Source organism: Micropterus dolomieu, linkage group LG04 (assembly GCF_021292245.1).
Source record: "Micropterus dolomieu isolate WLL.071019.BEF.003 ecotype Adirondacks linkage group LG04, ASM2129224v1, whole genome shotgun sequence".
NCBI lineage: Eukaryota > Metazoa > Chordata > Actinopteri > Centrarchiformes > Centrarchidae > Micropterus > Micropterus dolomieu.
This window is the reverse complement of record NC_060153.1, coordinates 9,002,320-9,015,403: the sequence shown is the minus strand read 5'-3', so window position 1 is coordinate 9,015,403 and position 13,084 is coordinate 9,002,320. Positions and strand designations below refer to the sequence as shown.

General features: G+C 39.8%; 2 protein-coding genes across 2 annotated transcripts in view; one reads left to right on the top strand and one right to left on the bottom strand.

The window, feature by feature from the left end:
* Positions 1-6,637, top strand: part of LOC123969781 (calcium uniporter protein, mitochondrial-like) — a 20,727-nt gene extending 14,090 nt beyond the window's left edge. The window contains exons 2-8 of the mRNA XM_046047446.1: positions 2,863-2,932; positions 3,129-3,296; positions 3,620-3,724; positions 3,891-4,051; positions 4,221-4,424; positions 5,143-5,259; positions 6,347-6,637. Coding sequence (XP_045903402.1) covers positions 2,863-2,932; positions 3,129-3,296; positions 3,620-3,724; positions 3,891-4,051; positions 4,221-4,424; positions 5,143-5,259; positions 6,347-6,424 — 903 coding nt within the window. The 3' untranslated portion in view covers positions 6,425-6,637. The remainder of the gene's footprint in view (positions 1-2,862; positions 2,933-3,128; positions 3,297-3,619; positions 3,725-3,890; positions 4,052-4,220; positions 4,425-5,142; positions 5,260-6,346) is intronic.
* A 74-nt stretch (positions 6,638-6,711) lies between these two features.
* Positions 6,712-11,808, bottom strand: LOC123969782 (caspase-6-like). The gene is made up of 8 exons (XM_046047447.1): positions 11,714-11,808; positions 11,383-11,424; positions 10,221-10,263; positions 9,967-10,116; positions 9,726-9,802; positions 9,348-9,523; positions 9,111-9,261; positions 6,712-8,940 (listed from the first exon to the last, which is right to left on the bottom strand). Exons 1-8 carry the CDS (start codon positions 11,742-11,744, stop codon positions 8,705-8,707), a joined length of 906 nt encoding a protein of 301 aa, XP_045903403.1. The 5' UTR covers positions 11,745-11,808; the 3' UTR covers positions 6,712-8,704.
* Positions 11,809-13,084: the final 1,276 nt, after the last annotated feature.

Genomic DNA, 13,084 nt, shown 5'->3' with positions numbered 1-13,084 from the left:
ATACTGGTAATGTGTTTGCTGTCTGAGGTTAGCTATGAGGAGTTACAGAATAACTAGACTCTTTCAGGTTTCAGGGACAGCATGGTTATGCACAGCTGTACTGAGTATTGTGATCACCGTGAGATATTACAAATTTGTAGACCGTCAGGGATTTATCTATACTAGTTATATTGTGGCAGCTATCCCTTTAATTTCTCTGGTTTTATTAGGCCAGATGTTCCCAACCTTTTTTGGCTGGTGGCCCCTTAAAACAAAGCAATATCTACTTGTAACCCTTTGTTACACGTTAGTGTGGACACTGAGTGTGAACATGAGTTGTGAGCTGTTCAACCAAAGAGAGATTTTTCATTCTCAGATTCTTACATTTAAAAGATTTTTAGAGGCTTTAAAGGAACATTATATGTTTGGCGCCCCTGTTGCATTTGTAAATAAGGACAGCTATACACATGCATTCATTATCATTACATATCTCTAATAAAGACGTCTCACATTGGTTTCACCTACAACAGTGGTCAGTGGCCAAACATCAACCAAGCGCAACAACACAAGACATAGCAAGCCAGCTAAATAAGTTATTACTTACTACTCCAACAGCAAGAAGGCCAGATCAGCATCTGCCTTGCATCAGCTCTTTTAGCTTATGACAATGATTAATTTCTTGCTCAGTCACACTCGCTTTTTTTCTCTTCCTCGTATCCTCCAACATTGTCTTCTTCGGTCTCTTCGCAGCCTCTGCCATGAAATCCATACTGAGAAGAATACCGAGCTAGCTTCTTCTTATAACTAGCTTGCTGAAGAGTCCTGTACTAATTGTGCAATACCCGGTGCTCCGGGCCGGAGTGGCAGTGACACCATTCTCCCTGTTACAAGTCAGTGTCCCATCAAAAGGATTTTTAAGCTGTTATTTTAAGATACAATTACTACATAATGTTGTGTATAGCCTAATATGCGATAAGAAAATGAAAAAATGTGTTTAATCATCCTGTGACCTCTCAGATTTGAGACCACCTGACCACCAATTTGGGATACACTGAGTAAGGCCATTGTAGCGAATGTTGCAAATCAATAAGTATATGGTATGTTTTTTTTGTTGTTTTTTTTATTTAAAATTTAAATTGCTCTATTAGCCATGAACACTTCATAAACAGTTTCTTATTTGATTTTCCAGAAGATTTGCTATATCAAAATATAAAATTATACATACATAGGGATGGAGGATTTTATCCACGTTACCTCTTAACACGGTCCTTCAAAACAGAGAAATTTCATTAGCCCTTGTTAACCCTATGCTTCTTTCAAGTTAACTTTTATGGTTTTGGATGTCACCATGCTTGTGTGACTAGATCCATTTGGATGGCACGTTTCACTGGTATTAAAGAATATATTCCCTAAAAATACTTTTTCCCATTGTCCATGGAGAGCTGGTATGCAGATGCGTAGGTGGTAAAGCTCTATGACAGCTTTCAACTGTATAATAACATCTGGAGATTGCACACAAGCTGAACAGCTAAATCTTGTCTCATTGGGATCACTTTGTTTGGCTCTTTTTGGGACATAGAGTATTTATAAAATCAGTTTTTCCATCACATTGTGGCATACCACTTCATCAGCAAGCTAACAAACACTTGTAGTACAAATGTGTATGTAACCTCCAGATAATAAGCTTTTTCGAGCTGCCTTTATAATGTTTCTTTCTGTTTCAGCCTCTTGTTTTAGCCACTGTAGTCCAGTAACATGGTTCATGTTACCACATACAAAAGCCTCTGGTCATGTGGACATTTACTCTACAGTTACTGCATGTATATGAATGTTTTTCCTGTTAAAGAGTGATCTCCTATCCAGTGGAGTGTGGGTGACTGTTCCTCTTGTGATATTGATTGAACATACTGGAGGACAAAAGGGTGGGACAGAGTGGGGGCCACATCCCTAGATGGCAGTTGGAGAAAGATGTATTTTTTGGGGCCCCGTTGGACTCTCAGCCAAATGGGAAATACTATCGATGGGATTCTGTTGTTGTTGTTGTGAAGTGTTGAGCTTTTAGTAAGAAATAGTCCTAGTAGGAGGAGGACATAATATCATGAATCCATTATTATTCTGAACATATAATAGTTATTAATGTTGTTGTTACGATTTCTTTTAATACGTCTGTGTTGGTTTGGTTTTGATATTTTTAATCGCATGGAGATTTTGAGATAACTGTCCACAGTAAAGTTTGTGGCTTCATGCTAAAATTGCTGCTTTGTGCCACGTCCTAAAGGCTTTAAATATTGAGTAGAAATATAAGTTTGCATGTAAACTAAAAGGACTTCGCCCACAGAATGTAAAGTACAGGACAGAGAAGTACTCCAGCTGGCTAGGACATTGAGCTGTTTCCTATGGATGCCCTCTGTATTGTCAGGAGTGTGGGAGGGACTAAAACCTTCTGCTGTGATGGTACTTGTTTATTGAAAGACACATTGGCACTTCATTAAGCATTAAAGGCTGCAGCCTAAGATTTAATTAACTTAATGAAAAGTCAGGCATCAGCAAAAAGGAGCTGGAATCCGAACAATCTGTCCTATCAGCCGGTCATATTACACACAATTTAGAAAAGCAGTTCAAAAGCCAGCGATTGTCAGAGAAGAAAATCATATTAGCGTAAAAGCACTCTCAGAGCAAAGCCAAATTCACAGAAAACTCAATTGTTGTGGCTGTTGTCAGGCTGTTGTTGAGCAGATCTTTATTTCAGGTCCTTCTTTTCAGGATGAGGAGGATGTTTACACTCCAGTGTCAGCTGATGTGGCAGTTTACCAAGGAAGGGATGCACCTTTTGAGTCCAAAGAACAAAGAGAATAAACTGGTAATGCTCTCTCTTTCTTTCAGGTTCAACAGAGGCTGCCTCTACATGGAAGTTGTCACACTCTTTTCTACAGTACACTCCCTCCCTCCAGTGGTAATATACAGTTACTACATCCACATGATAATAAATTGCAGTATGTTGCATAGCTGCCCCGTTTGTGACTTTACAATCTCTCCTGATAATTTAATGGCACAGGATGACTTGATGATCTGTGCTCAAGATATATAGCATACAACAAATGCAAGCTCAACCCTTCTGATGGCAGATTTTCCCCTCCAATGTGTTGCAGATGTGTCTTTGAAGTACAAATATGGCCGTTTGGCTCTGGAGGTCCCATTGCCGTCCAGGAAGGAGAAGTGTCTGTTCTTCCTCCGACCCATGCTGATGAGTGTGGGTGACCTGATCACAGATCTGCAGAGAGAGGACCCTGGGGCCACTGCCTCCGTTCTGTCCGCGGGTAGGACGCGACATGTGTTAGCGACACAAACCAGACCGATGACATTCTTGAGGTTTAGTCAGTGGGGTTTAACCATTTTTGTTGCAACCTGGATTGACAGGTTGGTAGGAGTGAAAGCAAGAGTAGTTTTTTTGTTTATGTAGGCTACAGTAGTTTGGCTCGTTGCCTCCAGGATATTATGGCACAAGTCATTAACCCGTTTTTCCACTGTTATTAAATTCGATTAAACACCCGCCCTAAATGCTTGAAAAAGTCAATCAGCTCTGAATGAAGTTAATTGACTGCTGAGAATACTGAGTTGGACATTTGTCCTCTTCTGACAGATGGAGAGCGTATAGCCAACAACACACTGATAGACGCTCTACTGGACAAGGATTTCCAGCTCGTCATCAATGGTGCAGTTTATAACGTCTGCTCTCCTGAAAATGGTACAAACACACTTGTCTTTGGGCATAAATGGTCCTCATTTTGTCTGCTTCACAATTACAACTTAGGCCTGCTGATAAATAGCTATTGTCTCCAGGCATGACTTATCGTACATTTCATCTCTTCTTCTCCTCCCCGTCCATTTTTTTGTCGTACCCTCTGTTGCAGTGTGTACATCCAGTGAACGTGCCGTGGAGCTAGAGGACGTGAAGCATGTTGTGCATCTGCTGCACACAGCGCTCCACCTGCCTCAACACCACCTGCTTAAAGAGAGGCAGCTGCTGAAGAGACTGGACAACCTCAAACAGGAGCTGTCACCCCTGGAGAAGGTAGTGGATGCGTTTCAACATCTGCATGCCATTAAACCTCTCCCTCGTTCCAGCCCCTTGAGTCTATTCTTAGCACTGTGTTGAAAGTGACATATCTTTCCTGTTTGGTTGGACAGGTTTCTACAAATTGGCTGGTAACCCATCTCTCATTTTTATTACTGCCTAACAGATAAAGGCACAGCTGACCCATAGAGCGGCGTTCCATACCTCCAGGGTTCTCTGGACCGGCATGGCCCTGTTATCTGTCCAGGGTGGCGCTCTGGCCTGGCTCACCTGGTGGGTCTATTCATGGGACGTCATGGAGCCCGTCACTTACTTCATCACATACGCCACCAGCATTGGAGCCTTCAGCTATTATGTCCTTACCAAACAGGCAAGTCTCAGGGACATAAAACAAAAATGTCACTTTTGTTGTGGACTGATTTTAATGTAAAGGAATAGCTTGACATTTTGGGAAATGTGTTTATTCGCTTTAGAGTTAGATGAGAAGCTCAATACAATGCATGTCTGTCCATTAAATAGGAAAACTAAAGGCAGCAGCAGTTAGTTTAGACTGGCTCTGTCTGAACGTAATAAAATCTGTCTACCAAACAAATTGTAGTTTTTATATGAGATTATGAGCTGGACCTATTCATTGGCCGGCTGCAGTGACTTCACAACAAGACTCCAGGAAGTCACTGCGCCAGGCCAAGAGGTACTTAAGGCACATAACCACAGACCATAAAACCATAAATTGTCATTTCTTTGGTCATTGTATGGATTAAACTAGATAGTATGTGTTAATTAGGTGTTGATAGGTGGATAATGTTACATACAGACAAAGCCAGGATAACGGTTTCCCCATTCCCCAGTCTTTATGCTAAGCTAACTGCTAGCTAGCGCTGGTTTAATATTTAACAGAGGTACAACAGTGATATCAGTCTTCTCATCTAACTCTCTGCAAAAAAGCAAATTAGCACATTTCCTAAGACGACATACAATTTTTTTTTAACATATGGTTAATTAAACATGAAGTTCAGTTGTACAAAATCATGCAGATATGTTTTTTCCTCCCCACATTAATAACAATCCTACTTTATTCTTTCCCTCAGGATTATGTGTACCCAGAAGTTAAAGACAGACAGTTCCTGAATTACTTCTATAAAGGGGCCAGCAGGAAGAAATTTGACGTGAATAAATACAACGAACTGAAGGATGAACTGAATCAGGTTGGTTGTTTGATTCACTTTTTACATTAGCCAAATCCATAGCACTAGTCACAATCTACCTCACTAACAAGTAAACTGCACACCTGCTACAATTGAACTATTAACATTCTTAAAGTGTAAGATCAAAAATGAAATATTGCTAAATTATTACCATTATTAAGATCAAAAATGACAATACTTGCTGACAATAATAACATGCTGATTTAGCAGCCATGTTATCCATGTTAGTTATCGTAGCGTAGCGTATGGCATGCTGACATCTGCTAATTAGCACTAAACACAAAGTACTGCTGAGACTGACACATGGAGTGAGTCGTGGTGCAATATAAAATGATTATGGAATCGGAGCATTATTTGATAGGGGATATTAGTCAGAATACACTACCGCTGAAATGATGTTATAATATAATCAAATCATAATACTGTGAGAGTTATAACTTTATGGGATTGGAAAAGGGAACACATAAGGTGGCATTTTCCGATAGGGCAGAGCGACTCGATAGACTCTGCTGTCGATTTGCGCTACGGTAGCATTTTTCGACAAGGCAGCATAGATCGTCAGAACACCGGCGCTGCAAAACGTCACCATGTCACATGACATTTAAACCTCGCGGGAGCAAGGCGGCTGTAGGCGCAGAGTCCGGTGGCCGCAGTTGCTTTTCTCCGGCTGCACAAAGTTGGAACCAAACTTTTGCCTGGTCTCGCGGCATTTTTCTGTGCAGATGCTTTCATTGATCTCAGCTCACACCAAGCTGAAGCAGGTTGGATGTGTCCGACTTGACGGCGCCGTATTATACCCCGCCCCTGCGAAAGTTAGCCGCAGTCATCTCGAACGAACCTATTATAATTCACCATGAGGAAGTTCATGGCAGTCCAACCAATAATTGTTGATATTTTAATCTAAACCAAAGGATCATCAAAGCCACGCCGCCAGCGTGGCTAAAAAGTTATAATTGGATAAAAATTATTTAAGATAATTGCACTCTCATCCATTCATTGTTTTTAGACACTATAACAGTTATGCCTTCTGGAAATCCCACTGAACTAATCATTAGTAATAAGACTGTGTGACTGTTCTGTGTGTCAGGTGGAGGAGGACCTGAGACGTCTGAGAGATCCAACTCAACTTCAGCTACCACTGGAACAGATCCAACCAAAGCCATGAATGAAGCCAAGCCGTGACTCATGGCACTTATTCACGCCGGAGCAAAAACAAATTTTCTGCTTTATTTTAATAATGGTGCCTTTTTACCAGGAATCCATGTCATTCTGTGTTTTGTTTAGTCTTGATAATGATGCCAATTATATCTTTCAGAAAAGTATAAACACTGAGGACTATTGAAGTAAAAAGTATTTCCCGAACATTGGGAGAATCTCCTGTCTGCCTGATGTCTTGTTTTATAAAACAGTCTCTCTATGGGGAGCAAAAAAGCAACGAAAATGTCACACAGATTTTATACAACAGACAGTTTTTATACAAAAACTCACAACAATAACACCACAAAAATACAGGATCATTGTATGCTGGTAGCTTTTGGTTTTCCTGAGTCATAGATCATGTGACACAGCTACAAGTGTTTTATGTCCAGAGTACAGCTTTAAAAACACCCCTCCTGCCTGAGGTTCTTCCCACACTGGTATTTGTTGCCTTTTTGAGTGCAAATACGCATTATTAAATTGAATACAGTTTACTACTACAACAAACAGCAGCACAGCCATGAATTCCCTTTTTGATGGAGCGAGTTTGAAGACAAACAGCATGTTTATGTAGTGCCTGGATAATCCTACTATAAGACATTACTACATAATTTGTAATTAGAAAGATAAGTAAGTGTTAAACCCTGAAGTAAACAAAATCATTAGAAGTACCTGGTTCTCATGCTGTTATGTCACATGCCTCGCAAGATGCAGTATAGTTGGAAAGTTTTTGTCTGGCTTGTGGACCTGCCAGACTGTATTTAAGGAATCCTGACTTGCCTGTCATTTCCATCTTCCTCAGAAACAATGTTAAGTCTGAGGAAAGCTTCCCTTTGCAAGGCCACTGATAATATCAACTACTACAGTCTTGTAGAATGTTAAACAAAAGTCACCTGCAGGATAAAGTCAGCATTTGTCTAGTACCACAGCAGTTTAAATTTGATTAAACAAGCAAGTTAAAAATGTGACAAAAGGCAACTAACAAAGAATATGGGTCCATAATAATTTCTGAAAGCACAAAATCTGATCTATATCGTAGAGCTGGACAAAATAAGAGGAACACCTTGAAAACATAAAGCAATCCAATAGAAGACCATAAATGATAAACTCACAACACTGATTTGTGTTCTGTCTGAAGCAAAAAATAAATGTCATAGTCTTATAAGTCAGTATTGGATATGAAGTCACCCTGACACTGGAAACTACATTGGTCATCAGGGAAGTAAAATAATGATTGTAATTAAGCATTCAGGTCTTCCCCAGAAAAGTGTTTGTTGTGGTAAAAGCCACACAGATCCTAATGCATCTCACCTCATAATCAGTTTAGTCAGCAAGGGGCAGCCTTATGAAATATATAACATTTGCTGGTCCAAGATTTATGTTATATTTCTTAAAAGTATATACACTTTAATTATGAGAGATGAAGTTTTATAAGGTTCTGAACCACATCTGCTGTGGTTGCTTTTGCAGGGATCCCTCACATTTGGTTATCAGAGTTGGGAAAAATTACTAAATTGCCTTTTACCGACTGCTCAATGATCTGATCCACTGTGAGATATAGTAATCTGCTGTGCTGATATAAACAGTTGAGCTTGCTGGACATAGACAATATTTGGCACTGTTTCTAAGATAACTGTTTTTACCTTTTTCACCCCTTATGTCAGTGTATACATGTAGCTGTAATAAGCCCATATTGACCCGCCAATGTGCTGGTCTAACTTTGAATTACTTCAGGGCTGTTGTATAAGATTGCATTATAATGTCTGCTGTGTTTGCATTCACTCAACAGTAAATTCAGACAAACCAGTAAATCACACAGTACCGTGTTTACTAACAGCTGGTCAGTAATATGATTTCTCCTCTACCATCTGCTGCCACGGATACTTTGCCTATCTTGGTTCTCTGTCATGCAAATGCAAAAACCTTAAAACCCTTTTATAAATCTGCCAAGAAATCTGTTTTTTCCAGAAGAGAAACTTTGCATCATAAATGAAACCACAATTTTGAATAGCATAAGGAAAAGAATATTCATAATTCTTCAGAGCATGTGACAACATGTTGTTCCTGTTAATATACAACAACTGAATTTTAAGGTTTCTAATTATAGTTAAATGCAAATGTGAATAATAGTGTTTATGATTAACATACAGTAGAGGACTAGAAAAAACAAACAAAACATCTCTTTAAAATTTCCCAGAGGAGATCCTGTTTCCCACCCGGCTCATTTTATGACTGAGGTCTGAAACTGTTACTTTTTTGGTCGGAAGTAGAGCTTCTTGGTGAGCATTGAAGCAAAGCAAGGTACTTGCTTCTTCCCAATGGCATTCCGGTCAAGACAGTTCCCAACACTCCTCATCGACACTTTCCTGTTGACCAGCGTGAGTAATTCTGTGAATTCAAGGGAGTCCCCATACATTTTAAGCAGCTCGCACAGATCCTGGACATACCAGGAACCGTTGACGGTCTCCCGGTGGGAATAGTAACCTTAACAAACACGGGGGACAGGGTAGGATAGTTATTGACTGAACAGCAAAAATAAAAAGGACATTTACAGTGACTTCTTTTTCTAAAATAATTCACTCTAGTGTCCAAGTAGAATTCCTGCTACATCTTCAAGGCAGATGAAGAGTTTTAAACATCCCCTGCCGGCTCACCTTCAGCCACAGAGTAGCACATGATGAAATCGGCCCCAGCAGGGAGGGTGTGTACGGCGCTAGCGTCAACCACCACCTCATTTGTCTTCAACTCACTGTCCACGGCATCACAGGCAGTCACTGGATCATCATGTTTGTCTCCGCGGCACGCCTAGTGATGGACACAAAAACAGCTAATTCTGCATGTTCCCATATTCTGATGGGTTTGATTGAGCTTTGGCGTTTGTTTGTATCTACCTGTAATATGAAGATCTTTGGCTTTCCCACAAGGCTCCTACACTTGTTTCCTTTGAACAGGGATGTGATATCCTGAATGCTGATCTTGCCATCGTAGGTGTAGACGTGATCATCCTCGCCGTGGCTCAGGAAGACGAGCAAAAAGCAGTCTGAGTCTGAATGGTCCGCCTCTGCGGCTGATGGGACATCAGGTATTTGTTAAACTTGCTACTGAACAAGTAAAAGTGGCCTGTACTACAGCCTTTCACATGTTGGACATGTTATCTTTGCACAAGACAACAAGTAAACAGGTAAGAATTTAAACTACAGTAACAATGTTGTAGTATTGCCTCCTGAATATATATCTTTTAGATCATAAGTGATCCTACATGTGCTTACCTTCACTGATTTTATCTAAGACTTCCACCTGTTTGTAGTTATCATAAGCCTTCACTTCGAAGTTAAGCTCATTCAGTCTAAAAGAGACGTGATAATAAGTTTAGTATGATATGAAATACACAGGAAATTCTTCAATAAGATGTTACTACAGGTACAGACAATTTGCTGAACAAGCACAGACAAGTTCTTAAGCATGCGAAATACTGGGTTCCCACTCCAGCAGCTGGCTAGGACGTGATACCTTTTCTCCAAGTTGTAGCGGTCAGCATTGGTTCCATTTCTTTCAGGTAACCCCAGGCGCCAGAAGAAGCGCTCCTGGTTAAAGATGAGTGCAAGGCCTCGTCGTTTGTTGTTCATCTTGTACTCCTCTGCAGGATCCAAAGGTAAAGAGCTGTATAACGAAAAACAGCACAGGAAGAAAGACAATATTATGTGCCGTGCTGGACTAGAGAGAAGTGAGAATTTTCAGCTGAACAAGAAGAAACAGTTCTGTACCGTCTGATGTAGGCATCCGTCTCTGTTAGGTGGTCTGTGCATGCTATAAAAAAACAACACATACATGAATAAACAATGCAACAATAGAGAATATCATTAATAAACAGTAATGCACTGAGAAGTCAGGCTTTGCTAATTTGTTAAATATCAGAAATACTCTGAATATATGTTTGAAGTTGGCAAAAATACATTGGGGGATTGAGCTTTTCAGGATTATGCTTCTTTGTTAAGCAGTACAACTACAGGTACACAAAATGCTCCACTGCTGCTAGTATGGGGTCAAGCAGCCATTGTGCTACCAGCTTAGAGTCCTCGTGGTCTTCAATAGCTGGGTGACAGGTGGAGAAAGATGGCAACGGCTGCTAAAAGAACAGATGCCAAAAGTGTCTCCACACCCTACAGATATGCAGGTTAGACTTTTGTGTGCTACAGGCAACAGCTCAGGGGTGTTTGACAACTTGGAAAGTATCATCTGACTGACAAAAAGGAATCTAAGTAAATACATATATATCTTTGCTTGTGCGGCGTTTTCTTGTTTATACACTGCCAGTATATTACAGTCCTGCAATAAATCCTACTTTCATATAGGTTATAATATTCAGCTTCTTTTTAAACATTTTCATCATCATTGAGTACACTGAGAGGTGTTTCTAATATTTCATGTACCTTCATTGCTGTAAACTGGATAAACAGTTGTTTATCTGTTGTATTAAGCTGCATTTGTTTTAGTTAGGCATACCCTGGGCATATCTAATAAACATGCAGGAATGTGCATTGGATCAAGACAAGACAAGTTAGCAAGCTGGGCTGTCATAGTTTCATTACCGGAGTTGTCACTGCACCCACAAAAGCACCTTTAAAATTTCTTGCTGATGAGTTTCTAATTTACAAACGATGACAGGAAATATGGGGAAATATGTTTGAGATAATGATTAAACCTATTGCACTTTGGCTTCACTGGCAACAGAACCGGATTTCTTTACAACTTTCCCTGTTTGTTTCACTTTTATTTTGATAAAAGTACACAAACAGTACACGTTAAGTACACGTTTCCTCCTCTCTAATTTTCACAAGAAACTTTTATAAAAAGTACATAAACTTAAAAAAAAAAAAAAAAAAAAAGGAGGAAAAAATTGCACGTAACTTAGTGTTAAGCACTCACCAGCCCTGTCTGTTGCTGTTCTGCTGCCTTTAGCAACACTTCCTGGGAAAGGTGAGACAAAGAGCAATTAAGTACTGACATTGAGAATGATTTAATGACATTAAAAACCTTGCTTACAATGTATAGCCAACAAACTTGGTGACTGACTGAAGAGAAAGAAGACTTGCAGTAAAGACGTGTCAGCTTGTATGTAAAATATAGTAAACAATAGTAAATAGCTTCAGTGAAGTTACACCGGGAATTTGAAGTCATTGCATTTATTTTTCTTACGTTTAAAATGCCACACGCAGGAGTCCACAACTTATATCTACTTTTATTTAAAAACAGTTACCTCCACAGCTGTCTTCTTCCGTATTCGACATGTTCACGAGCTGTCTTTACTCCGACTGACACCGCTAAAATGAATTTGCTTAGTCAATCCAACATTGAGGACCCACGATTTAGATCCCCCGCCCCCCTCAATCTTACTGGCTGCTTGTGACAACCAGAGAACCCGATTGGCTCTCGCGTCTGTCAGACAAATATCAACAGCTAGGACAAGACCTGGAACTTCCGTGTTTCCCACATGAAACGTTCAAGTACAGGGTTTCAATAAATCCTAAACGATTAAAGTGAGATTATGGTTGGTGCAGCCTTTGTATTTGTGCTGAATGGAAGGTTGTGACAGCTAAATATCTGTTATTTCACTGGAATTTTCTATCAACATCAACTTAAAATATGTGATAGAAAAACTGTTTGAACTGTTGGATGGGAGCTCAGTGTTAGTCTCCTCGGCGGTCTCTACACTCACCACACGTTTTAGTCGGGGGACCATATACTTGGTCTAGGCCTTCATAAAAAATATCTTACTAAAGTTACATAAAATTACAAAGATTGCCGACATGTAATTTAGTAATTATTTTCTTGATGAAAGACTTGACGAGGCTGTTTACTCAGCTTCTAAAAGCGTGTTTTAGGCTACTATTCTCTGCTCTGCTGCTCTTATCCTGTCTTCTCTCCTGCTCTGCTCTCAGGTAAAGGTAAAGATACTTTATTCATCATTCTCTTCTCCTGTCCAACAATAAACACATGAATCGTCAATATGGAAATGCATCTCTATCACTGAGGCGGATTGCCATTGATCTGATACATTAAAGATACATATGAAGCAATTACAAATGTGGTATGATACGATTCACCCCAAATTGCGATTCAACACGATTTTATTCAACCCGATGCGATAAAATCTGCATATCTTATGATAATCATAAGATATGCAATTTAATATGGTACAAAGCGTTCAATTTGGATTGTAGTAGGCTAATCATAAATTAAATACATCATAAATTACTTCACTTATTTGTTTCTCTAATAGCCTACTTAAACTCTGTAGGCATGTCATTTACTCAGTTTCTTTTTAACTTCTAAAATATTTATCTGACAAAAGATAAAATAACACCAGGCCTGGACCTTGCCTTAAACCAGTCCTTCTTCCCTGTTCTCTGCCTCCAGTTACACTTTCATAACCCCTCACACATTTAACGGTTAAAAAATTTTAGGAAGTTGCAATACTTTGCTCTTCAGTCTTGATGGCGGCTGGTAGTACCACTGTGGCTGGCTAGAACTGAATCCAAAGGGGGAGGGAGACATCTCCACACTCACACACCATGTTGCCCCTTCAAGTAGGTTCATTTTTAGATTAGTCGTGCTGCCTGTGTACTTT

Excerpts from the sequence above, each read along its gene's own strand:
- LOC123969782 (XM_046047447.1), bottom strand. The coding sequence starts at position 11,744 with ATGTCGAATACGGAAGAAGACAGCTGTGGAG. Across the intron at positions 10,264-11,382 it reads AACAGCAACAGACAGGGCTG|CATGCACAGACCACCTAACA; the intron begins GTGAGTGCTTAA and ends GTTTTTTTATAG. Across the intron at positions 8,941-9,110 it reads GTGCTACTCTGTGGCTGAAG|GTTACTATTCCCACCGGGAG; the intron begins GTGAGCCGGCAG and ends GTGTTTGTTAAG.